The sequence below is a fragment of the Gavia stellata genome, chromosome 9 (assembly GCF_030936135.1).
Source record: "Gavia stellata isolate bGavSte3 chromosome 9, bGavSte3.hap2, whole genome shotgun sequence".
Classification (NCBI taxonomy): Eukaryota; Metazoa; Chordata; class Aves; order Gaviiformes; family Gaviidae; genus Gavia; species Gavia stellata.
Genome location: NC_082602.1, coordinates 27,208,176 through 27,232,159, shown reverse-complemented (window position 1 = coordinate 27,232,159; position 23,984 = coordinate 27,208,176). Strand labels below are relative to the sequence as shown.

The window sequence follows — 23,984 nt, the reverse complement described above, 5'->3', positions numbered from 1 at the left end:
TCTGTAAGCTCTCTCCAATGCATTTCAGCCACAGCTAGCCAGGCTGGGTAAAAATAAGCTGTTTAATGTCATCTGAAATAGTAGGTTAGGGAGCTCGCACAGGACCGGGCTGATTTGGAAATAAAGAAAGTGTTTTGAGTACTTGGGGAGCAGGTTGGAGACAGTGTCTTCATCAGCTGGCATAGCTGCAGCCTGTATAGACATCTGCCCCTTCCAAACTGCAGTTCTTGAAAGTATGAGTCTCTCTGGGTGTCCAGCCGGCTGCTCTCTAACAGATCACAGTTTATGTGAGGTCAGGAGAGATTCTTTCTCCCTTCTTCCCCTCCCATCCCAGCCCAAAAGACTGCTAAAAAGGCCAAATTTGGGTGGGTTTGCACAAAAATGACAGAATGCATAAAGTGTACACACACAACCCCCTGCCAACCTTCAAGTCCCTGCTCCAAAGCACAGAAGAACTAGAGCTGCTCAAATAGGAGGTTGCCAGAATTGTTAAACACAGGCAAAACAGCTTCCCCTCCCCCACTTGGCCTATTTTTTGGAAATAAATTCAATTAAACATTTTGGCTGAAATTATTCCCACCCAGCAATATTCTGCTTGAGATAGTCCCTGCTGTTGGAAGAGTTAGCTCCAAGAGTTCACTGGAGTTTAAAAGCAAGCTGTAAAGGATGCTTCCCATTATATTTATGCTTGGGTACCACTAATAAGCATTTTTACTGACTAGGTCTATGATAGAACCACTTAAAAGCCAGAACTGAAGGAATTAAACTTTGTTTCTGAAGGCCAGAATTTTCTAAGTGACTTGGATATTAAAAATACTGGAAAAGCCTGAGTGCAGAAGGGAAGGGTGTTTGCCTCCCTGTTACAGATTGCCTAATGGGGGAGAATTATCAGGGGTTACATATGGCTTATTTATTTCTACTCTTTCCAAAGCCATTTGAAGAGGCTAAGCATCCCTGAACTTCACATATTTGGGAGCAATGTTACCAGGTCTGTGAATGAGAAACAGGAAAGACAAATTATTGAATATCTTTTTGCTTCTTTTTTTAAAGCTGAAAAAAAACTGCAAAGAGAACAGCTGTAGTCTGTTTTTACAAAGAGAAACAGATGACATTTGTTGCTGAACCTTTCTATTTAAAATGGTCTGTGGTGTGCCCAGATCTAATAGATTACATTGGTTTATGTTTCTTATGTAGCTGCAAAGCTTGGGGTTTTTTAGAATGTTAAATGTTTTAAAATGTGGTACATTTTCTAAACTTTTGTTTATACTTTATGAAATGCCAATAATACAAATATGGATTGTAAGGAGAAGTCTGAACGTTTGTAGTTTTCCTCAGTCCTAACACTTGTTAGACCTGCAAGCTGCAGAGTTCGTGTTCTCTTGTATCAGCTAAAATGCTAATTCTACACATGCATTTATTTGGAACTTCCCTTGGAAGAGGATTTAGAATTGTTTACAGGCTAATTTCATGAGAAGTAATTTGTGCTATTACAGTTTGATTGGGAAAAGTCGGGGTTTACATGCCTGCTTTATATGCCAGGTATTTGACAAAAGTTCTTGCTGCTTTGGTTTTGTGCCCAACACTTTCAACTGGAGCTGTTACAATGCAGAAAAGTATTTTAAAGTTATTCATATCAACAATATAGTGACATATGGGCTGAATTTCTGCCAAATGAGCCTATTATTTAAGAGTAGCTGCTAGCACAAGAAATAAGCTATTCAATGAAAGAGTTAAAGTTAGAACTCGAAACTATAGGTCTTCCTACTGCTTGCCTCACTTACAGAGAGAGGGAGCTTGATGGGAAGAGATGGATGGGGCATAGAGGGAAGGCAGCCATGTAACCCAGTGGTCTTTACTTGAAGCTCATCTTGAGTTGGTCTTGATACTTGAACCCCATCTCCTAGCCCGGGTGGGTCGTTCTGCAGCCAGTTTTCTTCCTGTGGAAAGAGCCCTCGATCAGTACCGGTAATCCAGCCTGGCTGGTGTGCTCATGCGCTCTTACCCTTTCCAGCATCCCACCAGAGCCGCTTTGCCCTCTTTGGCAGCCCCCTCATCACCTACAGGACTTCTCCCTTTGTTTTCACTCTTTTTCCCTGCTTGTCCTTGATACTGGTGAAATGTTTGTTATTCACTGCACAAGGCTGCTTTGCTGTGCTAAATCAAACCAGCACAGAGCAGCTTCAGACTTAGTTTGTTCTTTCTTTTCTTTCTTTTTTTTTTTTCCTTCCTCTGTGCTCAAAGGAAAGTAGTAAATGTTTATTGCCCCTTGCTGGTTGAAGAACGAGCATGTGCAATACAGAACTGTTCAGAAGAAATGTCATTATTGTTCCTTTCTATCTGTTGGCATGAGGTTTCCTGCTTTTTTTTTAAAAAAAAAAAGAAAGGGAGGGGAGAGGGACAAAGGCTGAAGAGGTCCTGTCTGCAGACGAACACATTTGATAACCATGGACAGTTATTTTCTCTGCTGAATATTTAGACAAGTAAAACAAAGTCCATGTTGAATTAATGCATCGCTTTCTGGAACAGTGAGACTTTTTCCAGAAGCAGGTCTGACAAAGCGGGGGGGGGGAGCGGAGGAGGAGGGGAGGGCGAGCGCAGACTGCTGACTGAGGGGAAAGTATTTTGAAAGAAAATTCTTCTGTGGTTTGGAAGATGCAGGGTTGAGGCTGTTGCATTTTGCTGAGAAATCGTTAATTGGCTAATTTCTAGCCCAATTCCCCCCTATCCCCAGCCCTACCGGCATTTCAAACAAGGATGGGGTCACAGAAAGTTGGGGGCATGTACAAACACCAGCTGAGCAAAGGAAATTACTCCCTTACTTGGTTGGCTCCTGAAGTGCTGCAGATAACTTCCACACTTATTTATGGAGGCAGAAAAGAGCAAACTTATAAAATATAGGTGAAGGAGAGGTATGCGAAACGGGGCGCTCAGAACTTGGAAGCAGAAATGTATGAGCATTGGCCATTTGCCTGGGAGAGATGAGACTGATTATGCGGGGCTGGAAAAGTGCATGGTATTTTAGCTGCTTGAAGGCAAGATTCCTGTCCCAAATAGTTTACAGCCTAAACAAAGAGAATGAGATCTGCGCATCAAAGGAGCCTGGGCAAGTGGCAATTTGGCATGCATCTTATTAAGACCAAAAGGTTTTCACAGTGGAAAGTTATATTTATTTGGTATTTTTAAAAGCTTTTAGAGAAGGACTAAAACTGAACTTGTTTGGCAAGGCAGGAAGTCAGGGTAGGTAAGGCTTATTTTAGGAAGGATTTGAGAGTTTCAGGTTATTTGATACCACAGAGGAGGGAGCCTGCTCAGGTTGATGAGGCATCATAAGAAAGGCATGAGGCTGAGTGGGAAAAGATGAAAGGATTTGGAGGAGTGGGAAATCCAAAGGGAGCAGAACATGTGAGAGTGTGTAGTAGGACATTAAAGCAAGGCACAGCACACAGACTTGAAAATTCAAGGTGGGCCAGCTGAATTGGGTGTACACTTGGTAGGAGTCTGGCTGAAGTACCAGAATGCTGCTGTATCAGGAGCCTTGGGCAAGAGGAGTGTGCTGAAAGGCTGGGGAGGGAGCAAAGGAGGCAGGAGGTGGCTGTGCAAAAGAGGTTGAAGGGCCAGATCAGGGCTCTAGCGGTGAGGAGCAGCAGTGATAGAGGATTTTGAAGGTGTTAGAGAAATGAACCGTTACGTTGGTGATAGATTAGGAGGAATCTGAAATAACCAGTGCCAAGGGAATGGGGAAGATTGAATAAGCAAGATTTGGAAAGCGCTACTGAAGCTGTACGTTACAACTCAAGCAGTAAAACTGTAGGTCTGCTTTCCTTGACCTGACTGTAAGTATAAATCCAGACAGCCAGAGGAGGGACCAAGTTGCCTTCTCAAGACACCTCATAACTTCAGTGTGTAGTATGTGTGTGCACAAGCGCATGTGTAAAATCTGAAATTGTGGTTTGACAGATGGGATTGGAGGAGCCTCATGGGCTGTCAAGTTCAGTGTCTTGCTTTGTCAGACAATTGGGTACAGTTTCTTCAGGAACAGACGGGGCTTCATCTTAGCTGTTCTGAGGTTTTTCCTGTGGGAGAGGTGTCTCAGTGGGTCACCTGATACGGAAAATGCCATGCCCAATGCCTAAAACTTCTTTGAGATTCCTCTTTTACTAGTAGAAAGAAATACAGCAGGTGAAACAAAACCTATTTTGGTATATGCTGATTAAAGGGAGTGTGATGGGATGGACATTTCTGCTGGCTCTTTAATTACAAGCTATAATGCTACTCAAAAGGAAAAAACACAAAGCCCTGTTGTCATAGTCTGCCATTATCCAAAAATAAATGTCATTGGCATTAAGTCCTCCTAAACTTTAACAAGTTAAATGTATCATCCCTAGTTTTTCTGCAACTAGTATGTTGTATCATAGCCATTGAACAGGCTGGGTGAGATAGAAGAAATATTTCAGTCCCCACTACACTATGGCTGCAAAGGTGACCTTTTACTATTTGATGAGCATTGCCAAGGTGCCTGCAGGTCATCTTGCTCTGCTGTAAAGCATATGATGGTTTAAGAGATATATTTTAAATCCTATTTATGCAAAAAGTTGCACTTTATTAAGTTGCATCTTAAAATAGGTGAGAGAAGATGTGTGGGCACTGTTAAATTATCCTAGCCTGATTTTAGATCAAGTTTCACATGGGTTGCCTTGACTTTGCTTCCAGCAGTCTCAGAAATAGGCCTCTTTCCTCAAAATTAAGTGAAGCTGTACTGAAACTGGTCTGGCTTAATACAGAGAAAAGTTTTACACAGTTTGTGGTGCTACCACTGAAAAAAACAGTCTCACCTTCCCCAGCATTTTTCCTTTTCCTTTACACTAGTGCAGATCTGCAATGAACCAAACCAGGCTTAGGGTCATAGTAATTTTTCCTTGGTCAGATTGGCTTCAAGTCCATCTCACAGCAGAGTCATGAACTGTGCGAGGAGAGATGGCGGGTGCAAGGCAGGACAAAGGAAGGAGAGGGAACGGTCTCAGCTGCTGCAGCACTAGGCATGCATTTCTAAACTGTGTTTTTAAAGCAGCTTTTTAGTTCTAAAGCTATTGCTATTTGTGTATAGGAAAGGCTCAGCTTGGCAGAGCAATGTTATGTTGCTGGAGGGGATGGAAAATGGTTGTGTTGATGGTTTGGCATTTTTTTTCTCCTAACAGCCTTGGAAGGGCATTAGATGTCTGTGGCTTGTGAAGGAGTGACCCATAATTCTCAAATACCACTGGCTTCCTTGTACCAGGTCCACCGAAAATAACATGGTTGTGTACATCTGTACAAACCGCATACTATACATAGCTGTAATGCAGGGGATTGTACAGTTCAAATGCTTTGTCCTGTATATATGCACACCTCTCAGCTGGACTGCAGCAACCTCTGCTATGTTTGCTGGGGGAAAATCTCAGTTGCTAGAAAAAAACACGCTCTGTAGTATTGTGGGCTGTTACAAGGACATGGGAACTGTTCTCTGTCTACACTGTTTTCCCAGGGATCCACCAGGATCTGCCTCTACACTTTGGCCCCAAGCCTCTACTGTCTTTCTTCAGGAGGCTTGAGGTAGAACCAGAGTTAAAGAGAAGCCTGCCTTTCTTTGGGGAGGAGGAAAGGAAGGAGGAGAAAGATTGATAGGGAAGTGAGGTTTTGGAATAACTGCTGGACTGAGTGCTGGGCTGCCAGGGTGTCTGGGAGGGCTGGGCAGAGTACAGCTACAAGTGGGTGGTATGAGTTGGGTAGTCCAAACAGTGCAGAAATTCTTGTTGTGCATGTTTTAAATAGTGTCTGTGTTCAGGGAGGGGGGAGAATGACACATACTAATCCTTTCCTTCCAAGCTAAGTGGGTTGCAGTTGGATAATGCATGATGTGACAGACTTGTATGGTAGCTCTTTGCCAAACAGGTTTTGCTTCTTCATGCATGCCTTGTTCAGATTTACTAGTGCAGCTGAATTTCCAGAAGAGGTACCTCCTTCAGTTCAGCTGGGGAAGGTATCTCTGACCTGCAAATTGGAAGTAAAGAAATGTAAGTGAAGTTAGCTAATTGAGCTATTAACAGATCTCTGGGTGTCACACATTAAGAACAGAGGTGCCTTTGTGCCATTTTCAGCAGATCTTGAAGGGGGGGTAGGATTCTTATCCCATAATTTCCAAAGTGCAGCCTTTTAGCTGATACATGTGCTTTGTAGCATGTAGTAAAGCTTATTCTGTGAAGTTGATGTAATGGAAGCTGCAGCTGGGGAATACAAATTATATTTTGTTTGCATTTTTTTGTTGGTAATCGTTAAGTCAAAACTTAATGAATAAAATTAAACATTTCTGTATTCTCTGTAGATCTGGGCATACCACTTTGGTAGGTCTGGGATGGTTCACTGACTTGTGTTTTGTACCGTTGGCCTGTCATAGTATCTGAATGAAACCAGCATGATATTTCAGGTTTGTCAGTGTAACTCAGAGCAGTGTCTTTCTACTGGCTGATGCTCTGCTGATTCTCTCATTAAACCATTCATCTGTGCTAAATCTTTCCAGTAACTTTATGTATCATTCATGAAGTGTCAAATATCTTCTCTTAAAGACTTTTGAATAGTAGTCTGATATGTTGAATGCTACGTCATTCCTCTTAAGTGACACATCCACTGAAAGCTCCACTGCTTCCCTCAGTAAATCTTGGTTTATACAAAACATCCACTGGCTAGAGATAGTCTTTGAGAAGCAAAACAGAATTACACTTCGGTTGCAAGGGGGCCCATATCTCCAGAATACTGTTTAAGTTACAAGCCTCGTATGTTTGTGGTATCCCCTGCAGCACTGAAAGAAACCAAACATGTGTAATCTTGGAAATGGCTGTAATTTTTGCTGTGAAAGCACTTTGCAAGGGGAAATTGTAATGGTGGCTTCCTGGTTTTGATCTGTAGGCTTAAAAATAGAACGGCTAAGCAAAATATTGTAGGACCCTCTTTTCTAAGTGAATTTTTAACGCTGTTTTGGTTGTCTTGCTTCATGGAAGAACTTTTTTTTTCTCTCTTCCCCTCCTACTTTCATTCAGACTCTTTTTCCCCTCCCTCTGTGTAGGGAGGAATCACCTGAAGGCTCTCCTCTCAAACAGCAGTGGTCTTGAGTTGAAAGCCACAAGACTGAAGATCTAAGCAAGAGGTGCTCATGGACAGGCTAAGACAGTGGTAGCTCAGAAAAGCCCACCAGTCTCACCTGTGCATCCCAGTGTCACAGTACCCGGATGGGGCTCCATCCTTAGCAACTCAGTGTTTCACTGCCTAGAGCTGGTCAGTGTCTCTGGTCATTCAGAGCCACTGATGGGCTTACCAAGTGTGGTGTGTGCAAAGCAGCAAGGTGACACCAGCAACACGCAAAGCAGTAACCTCAATACTGGGGCCAGAGTGCTGCTCAATAGCAGTCTCTCTCGTCAGTAAACCTGAGCAATGGTGGAAAGCTCAAGAAAGAGGCTAAAGCTCTTTCCTCTGAGGATGTGGCTTCTCCCTGCAGCTGGCAGCTGCTTTTTAATGTGCCACCTCAACAGCATGGTCAGTCCTTCTTGGTCTGTTTCAGCCAGAATGAGAGGAGTTGGAGGATATCTCTGCTCTTCTGCCTTACCTTGAAACTGACTGGAAGGGAGGTCCGGGAGTCGATGGCTGGGAGGAAGGCAGTGATGAACAGGTGGAGCAGTGATGTGTGCCCACACGCATAGCTGTAGGCCCAGAAGTTGTGTTTGCAGAAGTTGCTGGCTATTATAGTAGCTTGCATGGATCTGTTGTCATTTTCCCTGGCAAGGCACTCATCTGTATTTGGAATGGAGAGAGGGGGTTTGTGTGTGGGAGGAAGGGATCTAATGTTTGGAAGGTTGTTGCATCCTCGTTTGCGAAAGACCCTCACACCCCAAATGTTGAGTTCCCTTGAATGATCAGACTCAGAAATGCTGTTGGCCTTGATGGGAGACTACTGTCTCAATTCCTCACACAGGAGAAGTCCTGCTGGAGCAGGTGTTTGGAAAAATGTGTTGAAATCCACAAGTGATAATCTCACTCATGGCCTCCTACCCTGTCCCCTGCAGAAGGAGGGAGGTCACATCCCTGAAGAGTGAGACCACTCTGCTCAGCAAGAGGTGCTGAATAGCTGGCTTTAACTGCAATAGGGACTGCTGTTTATGTGGAGGAAAAATAAGATAAACAGAGACACTTCTGTTGTAGCTGTAGTGGCAAGGGTAAACCCTGACAGCTGGGGTTATAAAGCGGCCTTGATACAGGGGAGAGACAAAGCAGGGCCTTCTTCCAACACCCAGCAAGCACGTGGCTTAGCTCTTTATTACTGTTCTAGAAACATCCCTGGAAGTATCTGAAGCAATGTGTATCTGGACAGTGCTGCAGCTCTGCACACCTGAGCTTTCCCTTGGCCCTCTCCTCTCAGGGACAAGATCTAGCTGCCCAGGGATCTTCTGCAGTTCGGTTTAGTGCTTAGGGCTTTGCATGCAGTGGAAACTGGGCACGTAACTCCTTCAGGAGCAGTCACTTGAAACAGAGGAAAAATGAGTCCACCGCACAGAGCAGAAACCCAGCTAGGAAAACTGTCCTGTGACTTTGAAGACGGGTTTTATTAGCTGGGTTTCATTCATCAGGCCCCATCTTGTAGTAGAGTATTTCTGTGGGGAAGGTGTCATATCCTGATGGTGCTAATTACAAACTAGCTGGAATTCCTTACCAGTGATAAAACAGCTAAAGCAGCCCTCCTAAGGGAGAGCAGGAGATAGTATTTTCCTCTGGGAGGCAAACACTTTGTCAGGTTTTACCCCATCAGAATTAGAAGGATCCAAATGCGACCTGTCACGGGAAGCTGACTTCAGAGATGTAGCTTTGCTGAATTTTCTGCCATCAGATGCTCTGCCAACATTTTTTCCCCCTTTCTGAGGTATTATTTCTTACTTTGTCTTAGTAAGATTTTTTTTTTTTTCCTTACAGTTTCCATGCTTCACCCAGCAACAAAATGCAGTTGAGCCACAAAACCAAACAGATGGTTAGGTCTGCTTCACTCTCTCCAAAAGAGTGTTTGCCTCAAGCTGCTGCAACCTTTTCATAGCTCCTTTGTTTTGCAGTCATCAGGAGCTCTGGATTCACTTACTTTCCTGCCTGTTCCCGTGCATTGACAACCCTCTATTTGTTCCTGGCCGTGCCTTGTTGCGACTGCCAGTAGAAAGTGCTAGGAAGGCTGGTTCGGCTGCGCTTTATTGCTTGCCATCCCTGCCTTTGATCTAGCTACGGAAACTCATGTTGTTACATGCACTGTAGCTTGGGTTCAGGAGAGGGGTTTGGTAACACTTTCTGTGTCTGCCGCTGCAGAGCAAGGCTGGTAGTTCACATTTTCAGTGCCAGTTGTCATTTTTTTTAAGCTAACGGAGGAAAAGGTTGACCTTGAGTATGATGGAAATGCTACAGTAAATGACTCCTGGTGGGTGGAGGAAGATGCTGAGAAAGTGTCTGTTCTGCTCTGCTCATTGGCTTGCTCTCAGCAAGTCTGCCCACCTCTGTCTGGCCGGGAACAGCCAATGGATGTGAATAGGGATGCTAAGCTTTAGGCTGAAACACCGTACTTGAAATCTAGCCTGTGCTTTTGAAGTATGTGTCTTAAGTTCTGGCCTTCCTTTTCCACTGCCACCCATGCTAGACCTCTGGAGTGAGGTCTAGCAGAAGTATGTTTGCAAAACACTTCACAACCCATGAATGCAAGATGCTGTATGGTCTCCTGTCAAATGCAAAACCCTTACATTCTTTTGTCACTTTTTTAATGGTGTTTCAAGCCCTTTGCCATAGACCCACACTGTTCGAGAGGTGCAAGGAGAGCAGCGTGCTGGGCCAGCCCCTCTGAGTTGGGGAGAATCAGTACCTCTCGGGATGCAGGGCTCAGGTTTCAGTAACACAATGCTTCGTGCAGCCATGTGCGCATTCAAAAGAGCCAACTGGCTGGAGCTCCCGCGGTGACGCTTGGCTGATTTGGCAGCTGGGTTGATTCTGTCAAGTTACAGTATGGGAGTTAAGTCCAGCTTCAAATCCTCTCCCTTACCCGCTCGAGGAACTTGGAGGTGGGGGGAGGCAAGAAGGGGGGAAGCTCTCTGGGGACTCTGTGTCATTATTGGCATGGAAACACTTTGTGATTATCAGCAGCAGGGTAGTGGCAAGGGGCTGATTATCTATCATGTCGTCAGCATAAATAATCAGTGGGCCCCTAAGCAGGGCCCCGCCTTTTGTAATGGCTCCACGTAATCACTGCATAACAGTTTAAAAGCAAGCAGAACAGAAAAACAGCTGGACTAATTCTGACCCTAACTGATGTTGCCTTTTCTCCCCTCACTAGAAGAGAAATATGTCACTATCCAGCCATACGCCAGCCAGGGGAAGGATGAGATTGGGTTCGAAAAAGGGGTCACCGTGGAGGTCATCCAAAAGAACCTGGAAGGATGGTGGTACATAAGGTAAAGAAACGGTGTGGCCAGATTGCTGCAGAACCTGTGACAATGAGTTTTTCTGATCATTCACTTGAAGTTAGCATTGAAATAATTGTGTAGCTGGGCAAGGAAGCCCAAATTGTTCGTAATGCCTCCTGAAGAAATGTAAAGAAAAGGCTAAGACAATACAATGGTGAGTAAAGTAACACTACAGCATCTGCAAAAGCTGTGGATCATTCCAGTGGGGAAATTCCTGAACTTTAGATATTTTTTTTTTCTTCCTTCAAGTTAAGAGCCCATATCTGAGTTAAGATATGTGAGACCTAACAAGGCTTTCTGTTGTGTGTAATTTTAATGTGTTTCCAGTATAAGACTTACTCTGCAACATATTTAAATCTATTTATAGCAGTGCTGAAAGGCTGATTGTGATCTCTTGAGCTGTTTGAGACAGGTACTGCTATTTTCAGGGATATAAGAGATCAGTTTGCTGGCTATAGCCCTTTTCCAAACTTATTGATGGTTTCAACTAATTTACCTGAGTTCTGCCTGTCCACATTAGATATTCCTAATGTAGAGGGATTGAATTCCAAGGGCAGGCAAAGTTACTGTGTATCAAACTTTGTTGTGTATTTGAAACAGCAGTCATAGAGAGGACTTGTGACTTAAGAATACCCCTCTTAAATGCTTATGGGGAGAACGTAGGTTGGATATGTCTCAGATAGTGGTATAAGGTGTCAAGATGAGTACTTGATGAGAGATTTCTCATCTAGGTTCATGCAGCACTTAGGTTTTTGTGCTCTTTCATGATTCTGCCCCTTGTTTTGTATCTTCTATGTGAATCCGGCAGTGTTGTGACATCTCATTTCTCTTTAAACAAGATGTGATACAATAGGTAGCTTAAAAATAGAGGTTTATTTCTCGGGCAGTGCAAAACTTCTCATCTAGTCATCACTTTCCATTCAGCCTGTAATTATAATGATTATTTTTTCCCGTTTCCCTCCCCAAGCCATAACTTGCTTTTGTTTTGAGTTCTGCTTGATTTATCAGCTATGAATGAGGACTATGAAAATGCTGGCTGAAGCAATGTTGTTGTTTTTCTTGATGTCCCTTACTTAGAAAACTGATTTATTTTTTTCTTCTATCTAATGCTGCCATAGAGGCAATAGGCTAATAAAGATAGCAGTGGAGCCAGGAAGGCACTTTAGATAGGAGGAACTCAAAAATGCCTGGGTTTGGTCAGGTCACTTTTTTTTTCTCCTTTAATCATTCACAGAAGTGGAACCCAAAGTTGCAGATAGAGGAATCAAGAGCACATAGGTTTTCTGAGGGGAGAACTATTGCAAGACATCTTTAGTTTATTTTGGTATTCTCCTTCTGAAATGCAGCCTTATTACTACTGTAGGTTCCCCTTTGCTGTATTAATGGTTCTACAATAAGGAGAATTTCTTTTTTTTCCCTTTTCCTCACACACTCATTTGGGCCAACCCAAAACACCTATTTTTCTGTATAGCAGAAGTGTGTTCTGGTAGAAAGTGACACTTGCTTAAGTGATTCCTTCATGGTGATCTGCTGGAAGGACAGTGGATGCCCCAGTCACCCCATGGTAGTTGGGGAATGCAGCATGCCCTTGGCTTTTTTGTAAGAGGCATTTTGAGTTGAGCAACTCCTCTTCTTGTTGAAAGGTGGGTTAGGTGCTCCCCATATGTGTGTGACAAATATGTTGGGTGTCAGCCATCACCCTCTGCTGCTCTGGAGCACTGTGCTACAGTCTTGCTGGAGGATTAAACTGCTGTTAGAAATAGTTGTTTTTTTCTGTGGGCAACACTTTTGGAAATGTTGATGTGGTGATCCAATCCTGCAAGCTGGTCCTTTGCAGCCTGGGTAGCTGATCTCCAGCTTATTGTCCTGTTAGACTTAAACTGCTCTGAATACTCTTAGGTGCCACTCAGAAAAGGATTCCTCTTCTGCAGAAATACACTTTTCTGATTATTGAGTGCCTTAAAAGGAGCAACTCCTTCTCTGCAGTGAGTGTGAGTGGAGAGGGAGCAGGAAAAGACTGCAGTTGAATCCTGCTGCCTTGTTGTCTGCTGGGCTGGGTAACAAAAACTGAACACACATCAATGTGTAGAAACAAAAACAAATCCAGCAGCTTGCAAATGGAATCCACCTTAAAGACATTAGCTTGTTCCACCTTAAATATGTAATTTCCCCAAATTCCTGGCCATGTGCTGATCCTCATTTCCTGTCCTTCTTTTTCTTTTTTTTTCTTCTTTTCTTTTTTTTTTTTTCCTCCTAGTTTGCTTCCCTCTGGAGTAATTCCAGTGCTCTGGAGCTGGAAAGCAGATGTGACTCTCAGACTCACAGAGGCACTTCAGACTTTTTTTAACATTCCTATGGTTTGAATCCATTTTTTCCTTCATGTACTATAAACAGGGAGGGTTTTGGAATCACTGAGGAGCAAAATCACTGCACCCAATTCTGCGACCTTCCAAATTCAATGCTGTAGAAGCTAGAGGCAATGTTGGTGTCTTCCTTTATTTTGCCCTGTGTGCATTATGACTTTTTAAAACAATCATTGGGACTCTGGAGAAGTGAAAGAAAGGCTCTGACCTGCGATCCTTCTTCCTGTTCTACTGAGTTCAGTGGATCTGTGTGCTTCCTGGTGTGATCACAGCTGGCATTAGCATCCAGTATTGAGATCTTACTTTGTATCAATTACTGTCACCTGGAGGTAGTCTCATGGTGCCCAAGCGGATTGCAGGCCAAGTAAGTAGCAATATGCTAAGTAAAGCTTTTTGCCTGCATCTTCATTTTGTGTATCGTTCTCAGCCTCTGCCTAAGTGAATGAAGTGCAGTTGGGAGGTGTTAGCAGCACTGAAATGAGGAGGAGTCTAGGATGGGGTTTGAAATGTCTCCAGTAGGTTGTGAATATAAACGAAGGAAGGATACTTGTGATTCAACTCTTAGATGTGAAATGAAGATCATTACTGGTTCAGGACTTCTCTGAAGCTGATTAGCAGTTGCCTTAGTTCTTTCACCTATAAAATGGGGAGATTAAGTAGTCTTCTGAGGTGATGTTTGCAAAGGGCTTTGAGATTACCAAATTCAAGGGCTAAGGTGAAAAATGCAAGCCTATTTGACTCACATAAGTAGCTTTTATTTGTGATGTTGCACAAATAAACTGGCAGTTGCTGGCAACTACTGCTAAGCATTAACTTCAGGTTGAATTTACTAACTCACAGGAAGAAATAACCAGCAACAACCTCTACTGAGGGTATATTGCCTAGACTTATTAACTGTCCAGCTATTGCTGCTACTATTCATTGGGAGAAACTGTGTGAGATCAGAGTGTCTGAAGCAGCGGGGTTATATGGGCTGATCCGAATACATACAGTTGGCAGGAGAACTAACGAGCCAGTACAGAACCTGCCTGTGGCTGCCTTTCTGATCTTAAACATGTTAAGTCTCCCACAAACTAAGATGGATGTAAACTGTTTTTTCTTGCTGATTTTGCACAATCAAGCTCTGTTGAAAGTAACCTTTGGAACTGGAGTGCTCAGTGAATTGGCCAATGTGGCTTTCTCACAGACAAAAACCTTTACATCTCCAGATCATGTAAAGTTATAAATGTCCTTTAAAAAAACTTCCTTGATGTACAGGCAGCAGAAAGCATTGGTCAGTAGCTCTGCAAAAGGGAATGAAGCCAAAAGTCTTCAGGGCTGGAAAATGGCACTGAGAGATGCCTTGCCACAATAGGGGATAGGGCACATGTTGAGGCCTTTTTTCTTTTCTTTTTTTGGCTTGGTTTGAGGCTTATCAGAAAAGCCTCAAAGGGGACAGGATTGAATAGATCCAAATTGCATCTTGACATGGTATCAATGGCTGAATGCTGTGTATCTGTTGGAAGTCAAATGAAGTTGTTACCATTTTGCTACTTCTTGTTAGTCTCCATGCGGCAAACAAAGCTCAGAGCTGTTGGGAAGCCTTCCTTTGACAGCAGAATCTTTGGAAAAACTTGTCACTAAAGTTGCTGAGCGGGGGAGATCCCATATCTTTGCCTTCATGTGTGACAGAAGGCAGGTATGTAGGGAGAAGCAGCATCTGTAGTGTCCTAGCTGATCTAGATGGGAGGGGAGGAAAAGGCCAGATTTTGGACAGAGAGGTCCTTGTGGTCATTGCTAGAAGTACAGCAATTGTATTTGCTTTTGTACAGGAAGAGTAATGAAGAAATCTAGGGAAGCAAACCTACGCTGCATTTTCCTGTTCTCCCTATAAAGTCCCAGTGCCACTTTTGAGTGTCTGGATGTGGAGAATGAGCCCAAGGTGTGCCCTGGTGCAGAAATCTGACTGCAAACAGCAGAATCGAAGTGTTGGCATGACAAAGTTGCTCATCTGCCAGGGAATGATTTGCTGATATCCCCCCCCTCCCCAGCTCCTTCCTCTGCTGTCTAATGAGTCTCCATTTCCATTGAAGAGCCTTCAAGTCCTACTGTTTTAGCCTTTGTATTTCTTGCAGATTTCCTGAGCACCAGGATTTTAATGGTGCCTGCTTTCCCACTTACCCAAAGCAGGCATTTGAACTGTATCTTGAGAGATTAAAGAGAGACGGATTTCAGTGACTCACTCTGTAGCAAGTTAGGGTTTCATTAGGGAAAGCAGAGTTCATCCACGTGGTCCTCCCTGGAGTCTGATTGTAATCTGAAATCCCTGCTGAGGTGTTAGGAATGGCAGGAGTTAGAAAAACCATCTTCCCAAAAGCCCAGTTGTGGAAGAATAACTTCAGTTTGAAGTACAGCATGAGCTGCTCAGGCTGGTGCTCCAGGAACACATACCGAATTCAGGTGTCTGTTCAGATTTCCCAGTTTATTTCTTCAAATAGTGCCTAGCTTGTTCAGGAAAATGAGTCTCCATCGAAGCCATTTTTCCTTAGTCAAATTGTTTCTCGACTTTGCAATGCTAGAGGAAGCTGCAGTAGTAGAGTCTCATATTCTCCATAACAGAAGCTGATCATACAGGACTGGGAGTTATGGGAGGAGAGACATGGTTTGTTACAATTGCAAGGGGGGAGGTTTGCACAAGGGCCTTATAAACTGCAGATGTAGGGGCTCTGTACTGAGCTCTGTACACTCTTATTTTAGTCCTTTTCCATTTTGAGTTGCCACTAGGAAGTATTAAAACTATTAAAATATTTTACTCACTAGTTGGCTTTTTTGCTGTATGGGAAAATACTGAGTTTGCCTAGTACTGTCTAAGCATGGCATAAAACAAACTGGTGAAGCCCTTTGCCTTGTGAGTAACTGTGTTTCTTATCCAGAGAGACTCCTTTGTTAGGAGGATTAGTGGCTTTTAACAGCAGTCCACAGTTCAGTGCTAGCTCAGCTGACTTCGAGATGCCTAATCAATAGGTAATAAATTAAGAGACCACAGAAGCTTATCCAAGAGCCACAAATTTTGTTTTATGTTATCATCCATCACTTTTGCCTTAGCTGTTACACCTGCAATGAGTGAGAAGGCTGTCTTTGATGTGATGATGTTTCCTTTTGCACCTGCAGGTATCTAGGCAAAGAGGGCTGGGCCCCAGCTTCCTATCTGAAGAAGGCTAAAGATGATCTTCCATCTAGGAAAAAGAACTTAACTGGGCCAGTGGAAATCATAGGAAACATCATGGAGATCAGTAACCTGCTGAACAAGAAGTCATCCACTGACAAGGAAACTCAAGCAGAAAATGAAACTGCAGAAACCCATATCACCAAGAAGGAAATCAGTTTGCCCATCTTGTGCAATGACTCTAATGGCAATGCCATGATGACTCCAGACAAGCAGGCTTCCAAACTGGCCCAGGGGTCCCCAGCCATAGCAAGGATAGCACCACAAAGAGCTCAAATAAGTAAGGCAGTAAAGTAGTTTGGGTTTCCGCTGGCTTGCAATGAATTCTTGTTTTCTGCTTTTCAGGGCTGGCATTGCCTGTTAGCTAAGGTCTCACACATCCTGGCCTTATAGCTGTGTCCACATGAGCAGATCTCTGCATTGCCTGTAGAACTGTAGGGACTCCAGGACATTGTCTTTCATTAGTAGTGATAAATTTTAACTTCACTTTATGCAAGGGCTGGCTGGTTCTTCTTTATCTTAGCCAGTATGTGTTTACTTTTTTCTTTTTCCCAGATAAGATTTTTTCCTTTTGAACACTCTAAAGTGTGCGCCCCGACCCCAGAAATGCAGATGATGTGATGGTGTGTTAAAGTCAAGGAGACCACCTATGTCTTCTGTTGCATTTGTTCTGCTGTTTTCCCGGGGGCAAATTGCTATAATGTTTTTACTACTTCATCTGCAAAATGCAGATGCTAACGTTAGTCTGTGCAAGTAATGGCAAGATACTATGATAGAGGACAGTGTGAGTGTTATTAATTTAGTGGATTATTTTTACTGCTGGGGGGAAAACTAGATATTAGGCCAATTCTTTGCTGGCCAATCTCCAATGGAGCTGGTCAGTTCCAGCAGAAAATACAATCCACTACTTTCTGGCAGCGATTTCCTCTTAAATTTGCTGGCTTGGCTGAGACGAATAGCAAAGCTACCTTGGTATTTCTAATATACACTCATAGTTTCCTATCTTGTTTCATAGAGATGCCTTAAATATTGCAAATACTGACTTCTAATATTCTCAAACTGTGTAACAGCAGAAAGCTGCTGAAAAATGTGTTTAGCAGTACTTACAAAGTTAAATAAACTCTCCTTTTTCCCTTTCCTGCTCAGGTTCTCCAAATTTAAGAACAAGGCCACCCCCACGAAGAGAATCCAGTCTGGTTTGTATTGGTTTATGGTATATGTTAGCAGTGGGGTAGGCGTGCAGGTGCTTTATGAGACTTTCTACAGCTGTACAAGGTGTGGGGGGTATCTGAGAAATCCTTTATTTGCATGCCTGTTCATTTTATTGTTTAAGTATTGAGCAGACCTCTGGACATCCTAATGTTAATTGCGGATTTCTGTCTTTCAAAATGTTGCTAAGCAGGTATTGAACTGAAGGGAGAACATCCTAAAGCTACTATGTTTTGTGCATGAGCATAAAGGCCCATTTGGCTGACTCAGAAGGTTTAAAGTTCTTCTGGGTGTCTTTAGTCCAGACTGGATCTTTGACCTTCTGTGGGAACGTCTCCCCTCCTTCCATTGCTACCATCTTTGAGGTGGCTAAACGTCACTCTTGTGTATGTTTAAAGTGACTTGGGATCTTACAGAAGGATGTGTGCTACAGGACTGAGACCTCCTATGATTGTTTATTCTCAAAGCTAGAATTCTGGAAGTTTTGACCAATTTGAGATTAGGACTGTCATCTTCAGATAGGAACTACTCAGTAGTCTATTTGCACAAAAGTCATGCTAATAACTTGTTTATAACTAGGCAATACATAGTGTTTAATCTTTGCTGTACCCTTTATGAGCAGTATGTGACTTGTAATTTTTCTGTGTCATCTGAGATGCCTCTTAACAAAGTAGATGAATAGCATATTAGCATTTTCTTCCTATTTCTCTTTGCATTATTTTCAATTAGACTTTGTTTTGGCAGGACTACTACACTTAATCCCATGCTAAAAATAACAATGATAATATATGTGAAGCCCTGAACATGCCCGCTGTTTCCAATTACCTTCATTTAATCCAAACCATCCTATTATCTGAAGGCACTTTATTATGCTGCACTTCTGCTGTATTTCAGCATTTATAGTGCAGAAACATCAAATTATAACACTGTTAGACACAGTTCCTAAGGTGCAGTGATGCATCCTCTGTGAAATGCCGCATGCTGTGTGTGATGAAACATGGATTGTTAGTTACAATGAGGATATCTTAGAAATGGAGGAGCATGTGAATAAAGCACAGTGTGCAATTTGCCTTTCTTCCATTAATGGCTTAGGATCATTTTGTGTCTTTGGCTGTCCTGTGTCTATCTGTGGCAGGTCTGACTTGTGTTCAAGAGATCCTGACATACTGCAGTTCTTCTGTTAGAACCATAAGCAGTGAAGTGCAGAAGCTGTGAAGCTTCACCATCATCTAGTCATTCTGTAGATGAGCAATGTGCTAATCTGAAAAGCTTTCGATACTGAAATTCTTGAAAGGACTCTTATCACATTTATCACCTCAAAAATAATTGTAACAAACTCTAAAATGTGACAGCTTAATGTAAAGGCACTTAGCTTTTAGAGGCGTCTGGTCTGCTGCCAGAATGGCTGTAAATAGCAGTGTTCTGCTTCTCATGGAGCCTCTATGCAATTTAAATGCAGGTTGTGCTGGGATTGAGTAGATGTTCTGGTTCTCTGTTACAGGGAGGAACTGGAATCTTTTGATCCTATAAAGTCCTTACTTTCTCCTATGAACAACCCTTTTCATAGGAGTCTATATTATCCTTGTTTCTTGCTACAACAGATGCTCATTAGCTCATATCACTGACTATTTCAGATTGTTTAAAAAATCCAGCAGCAGATTAAGAGCAATAATTCATTAGGGTTACATGTTAAGGTAGTATATTTGATGATAGGCGGAATCTGTTATGGGCCTGTTGCAATGCAATTTTCTGCAGTTGTGGCAAGCCATCCAGAACTGAGTCTTTCTGGACAAAATCTCAGAATAAATGGGCTGTTGTTACTGTGACTGGAATGGCACCTCACACTTTATGGCCCATTAGTAAAATGTTTTACTGTTCAGGTAAAGATTATCACAGTTTTAATAGCTGGTGAAGGCAGCATGAACAATGCATATTTTGAAAGGCTTCTCTCTTGTGGCCCATCTCAATACATCAGCTTCCACTCTGGACTACTGGGAAGTTATCATTAGGAAGTAGCACAGGAAGAAGGAAGAGTTTTAGTGAATAAAGGCAAATATTTTTTCATACTGCTTTTCAGCCCACTGTTTCTTTGGTTTAATTGAACAAAACTTCCCGTTTGCTGTAGGGTTTTCAGTTGCCCAAACCACCAGAGCCACCCTCCGTGGAAGTGGAATACTACACCATTGCAGAGTTCCAGTCCTGTATCTCTGATGGCATAAGCTTTCGTGGAGGACAAAAAGCAGAGGTGAACCTTAACAATGAAGCTGGAAAAATTGTAATATTTGGCTATTGCAGGGGACTGGATTAAAAGGGGAGGAGTGGAAAGCAATTGGTTAAGATTTTTGTTTAAGTAACATGTTCCTTGTCATCTCCTAGGTTATAGAAAAAAATTCTGGCGGCTGGTGGTATGTGCAGATTGGAGAGAAGGAAGGATGGGCTCCAGCATCTTACATTGACAAGAGGAAGAAGCCAAATTTAAACAGAAGAACCAGTACTTTAACCCGCCCAAAAGTTCCTCCCCCAGCACCTCCCAGTAAACCAAAAGACTCTGAAGAAGGAACAGCTCCTGGAACGGTTTCTTCAGGAGATACCCAGGACTCTCCCCACAAGCTGAAATACGAAGAACCTGAGTATGATGTGCCTGCCTTTGGCTTTGACTCAGAGTGTGAAGTGAGTGAAAGTCATCGTGAAGAGGGCACTCCTGAAAAACGACTCTTTCAATCCCTCAAGCCTTCTCCCATGTCATCACTTCAGAAAGCGAAGTTCAAAGTAGGGGAGTCTTCAGAAGATGTTGCTCATGAAGAAGAGACTATCTATGAGAACGAGGGATTCAGACGTTACGTGGAAGATGCTCTGTCCAATAAGGAATCTAGCGGAGACTCCGATTCTCAGAAAAGCTCCTCTGTCTCCTTGATCCGAAGGAATTCTCCATGTTCCAGTTCTCCTAAATCATCACTTGTGAAGCTCAAGATGGACAAAAACATCCAGCCTGATCTTGGAAAATGTCACTATTCCAGGAGTGAGGAGACAAAACCAAGGTCAGCTTCAGATGCTGGCTTACGTAGCATGCCAAGAACAGGCATGAAGAAAGAGCCTGGGCAGAGTCCTTCCATTAGAGCAAAGCCAATTGTTAGGCCCAAACCCTTCCTGAACAAGGCAGACTCTCAGAGCCAAGAAAAGATGGATATCAGCACTTTAAGGCGTCAGCTGAGGCCGACTGGGCAACTCAGAGGTGGACTTAAAGGTTCGAGAAGTGAAGAGTCCGAGAGCCCCCCCCACACAGCTTCTGAGAACCAAGATGATCCTGTTAGGAGGAGCTCGGCTGATCTCATTACAGCTTCTTCCCGTGGCATTTTCTGCTCTAGCCATCCAGCCAAAACTGAGCAAGAAAACGACTCCAGATGTTTCTATGTGACCACTGATTCATACCAAAAGGTACAGGATTCTGAAATTTGCTTCCCAGCAGGAGTAGAAGTGGAAGTGCTAGAAAAGCAAGCCAGTGGATGGTGGTACTTGAAATACGGAGACATGGAAGGCTGGGCTCCTTCCCATTATTTGGCTCTCCCTGATAACCAGCAAGAGACTACATCAGCAGAGACTGATGCCTCATTTGCCAGGAACAGGAAAAACGAAAACAAGTCAAATAGTTTAGAGAAGATAGAGAAGAGGGTTCAGGCTTTGAACACCATCAACCAGAGCAAACGTGCAACACCACCCATCCCAAGCAAGCCTCCTGGTGGGTTTTCAAAACCATCAGGGCCAGTCAAAATGAGGAATGGTGTGAGGCAACTTGCCGTCCGGCCGCAGTCAGTGTTTGTGTCTCCACCACCAAAAGAGAACAACCTGTCATGCTCCTTGCGCAGAAATGAGTCTTTAACAACTACAGATCATCTTAAGACCGTCCGTCGGAATTCCTCCTTCAGCAACGCATGGTCACAGCCTGGTGACACAAAGGGAAAGCAGCCTGAGCGGTCAGGTACAGAGGGCTCAGAGACCACCTCCAACCTCCCTACCCAGAGGAATGGGATTCCTGTGTCCACAGTCAGACCGAAGCCCATTGAGAAATCCCAGTTCATCCACAACAATCTCAAGGACATCTATGTTTCCATTGCAGACTATGAAGGGGATGAGGAGACTGCAGGGTTTCAGGAAGGTGTCTGCATGGAGGTTCTCGAAAGGAACCCGAATGGCTGGTGGTACTGCCAGATCATGAATGGTGTGAAGCCATTCAAAGGCTGGGTGCCCTCAAATTACTTGGAGAAAAAGAACTAATATTGCAATATCTTTAACCTCCCTAATTTATACTGTTCCTGCTGTGTACATGTGGAAAAAACAATTGCTACACAAAAAGACATTTCCCTGTGCTCCAGTTTGTACAAAGGGACAAAGGAGTCTATGCTGAGGACAAATCTGAAGTGTTCTGGAGAGGTTTGTGGGGTTAACGTGTCGTAAGCAACTATGAGGAAGATACAGCATAGTCAAATGCCTTTTCGTGAAGTTGTTAATAATCTTGTATGTGTAACAGGGTATGACGTCCCATCTTTCCCGTTATTGATAGGAAACCAAATGTGTGCCTTTTGTGAGAGAGAAATACACATGCATCTACTTGGGGAGTTTTGTGCCAAACTCTGTTTTACAATCTTGGCTCCCTTTCTCTTCATTCTTGTCCATATGTGGAATACCCAAGAGTTTTGGATGCATTTCCACAACTTACAGTGAGAAGCGAATGGAAGTTTCTGAAACACAGAGGGACTCTAATTCTTTGGAGATGTTCACTTTTTTTTTTACTGTTCTCAACAGTTGGTTGGTCCAGAGTTGGAGCCTTTTCATCGCAGAGAGATATGGTCTCTGACTTCAGCTGTGTGTTGTTACTGCTAACTCACCAGAAAAGGCAATCAGGTGGTGTTGGTTGGGGGCTTTTTGTTTACTTTCATTCTGTCTTGTTCTTCGAGTTGGGATTTCAGGTGTTCTAGGGCAGCAATGCCTACTGGTGCTTGTAAAAACAAACCTACAAACCCCATGCTTAAGCACGTCGATTACTTTGTAGGCTCCATATTTAGTTCTGTGCCTGACTCCTGCCAGCTGATCCTGGTTGATTCTCTTCCCAGAGCTGGGTTTCCCGAAACTTGTCATAATATCAAAATGTACAAAAGTCCCTTAAGACACTAAAGACAAAGCTGTCAAATGTGTTACTTCTGTTTTTGCGATCTGAATCCAAGCATGCTCACTGCTGGCAGGGCCCACCAAGGTATTAGAAATAGCCGTAACCTTCTGCAACATCAGTGTTTACAGTGAGAGGGGAAAAAAAAGCCATCAAACTCAGTCTGCACATCCTTAATTTGTATATTTTTGAGGAATTGTTTTTCTGTGTTTTGTTTTTGTCTTTTCTGTGCATTCTGGGTTTAGTTTATTTTTTTTGTCTTGTTTTACCAGAAGAGACTTAAAACTCAAGTAGGAGCCAAATATGTCTTTCTGTTCCCACTTGAATCCAAAAAGTACATTTGTATTGGTAAGTGTGCCTGGGCTTCTCAGGCTTAGAGATTTAATATCAAAGCAATTAGGTCCACAATGCATCTAACCAGGAAGCTGCCTCTTCTAGTTCCATTTCTGTTTGCCTTTCTTAACTCATGCTTTGAAACGTGGCACACAGTGGGTGTAGTGTGGTGGGAACTGGAAGAGGCATCCATTGGAAAAGGCTAGGAATATGGAGTTATTTGTGAGGTAGCCAACTCTTGTACTGTAAATATCATTGGCTAAATCCCTACTGTACTTGAGGAAGTCATACTTTTTTTTAAAATGGCCTTGTTAATCACTCAAGATCAATATCTAATTCTTTTAAATAATAGGCAGCATTGTAAATCTGTTTTAAGGGGGAGGGCACAGACCATTTCACTGCTGGTGTACACAAAATGATACATGCCCTTTTTTGCACCAGAGTTTCATACCAATTTGGCTTGGAAGGTAAAGGTTATAAAGACTTTAAAATAGCTGGGATCAAGGGGCTGAGTAAAATAGCACAACAATACTGTGTATTACTGGGGATGTTTCTCTGCCAAAAAAAAATTTACACAATGTATACGTTGTTCTTGTCTTTTTATTTTTTTGGTGGTTTGGGGTTTTATTAATTTCCATGGTAACATTGAGAGAGTTGCCTATAGCTAACCTGACTGATGTCCTTTCGGTAGCTGAAACAACATCCAGGTGCCACAACTGGCTACGAACAGTGCTGTGGTTCGAGCAGCTCTCTGCATCCAGATGGGGACGGAGGCTGTTTGGTTGGAATCCGTTTAAGTTGCGGTGGCAGGAGAAGGAGGTGTATCTGCACAACAGCTCGTATCACAGTGTGCAGGGTCCTCTTTGTACCTTAAAGTCTTACCATATAATATATGTGTATATATCCAGTTAGCTAAATCTTACTGGGTGTGTATCTGAGGCATTGTGGCCCTGTCTCTCATACTTCTCCCCATTTTTAGTTGTACTAATATGGTAGCAGCCATAAAAGACTGCTGGAGCTGTTGTGAGATTATAATAGAAGTATTATATTCTTCTGCTGGACAGTATTAAATAGAGCAATACATAGAGTTATCTGCTAGATTGCAGTACTAATAGTAGTGACTTAGTGACTCGTATTAAGGTTCTTATGATTTATTTTAACAATAATGATGCGGAAGTGGTTCATTATTTTGAATTAATGCA

At 43.0% G+C, this 23,984-nt stretch overlaps 1 protein-coding gene across 3 annotated transcripts in view; it reads left to right on the top strand.

Annotated features, from left to right (window-relative positions):
- SH3PXD2A (SH3 and PX domains 2A) overlaps positions 1-22,152 on the top strand; it is a 259,159-nt gene extending 237,007 nt beyond the window's left edge. For all 3 annotated transcript variants that reach the window (XM_059821278.1, XM_059821277.1, XM_059821279.1), the window contains 5 exons: positions 10,382-10,499; positions 16,025-16,359; positions 17,226-17,275; positions 19,414-19,533; positions 19,665-22,152. In XM_059821278.1, the coding sequence (XP_059677261.1) occupies positions 10,382-10,499; positions 16,025-16,359; positions 17,226-17,275; positions 19,414-19,533; positions 19,665-21,560 (2,519 nt within the window). In that variant the 3' untranslated portion in view covers positions 21,561-22,152. The remainder of the gene's footprint in view (positions 1-10,381; positions 10,500-16,024; positions 16,360-17,225; positions 17,276-19,413; positions 19,534-19,664) is intronic.
- Positions 22,153-23,984: the final 1,832 nt, after the last annotated feature.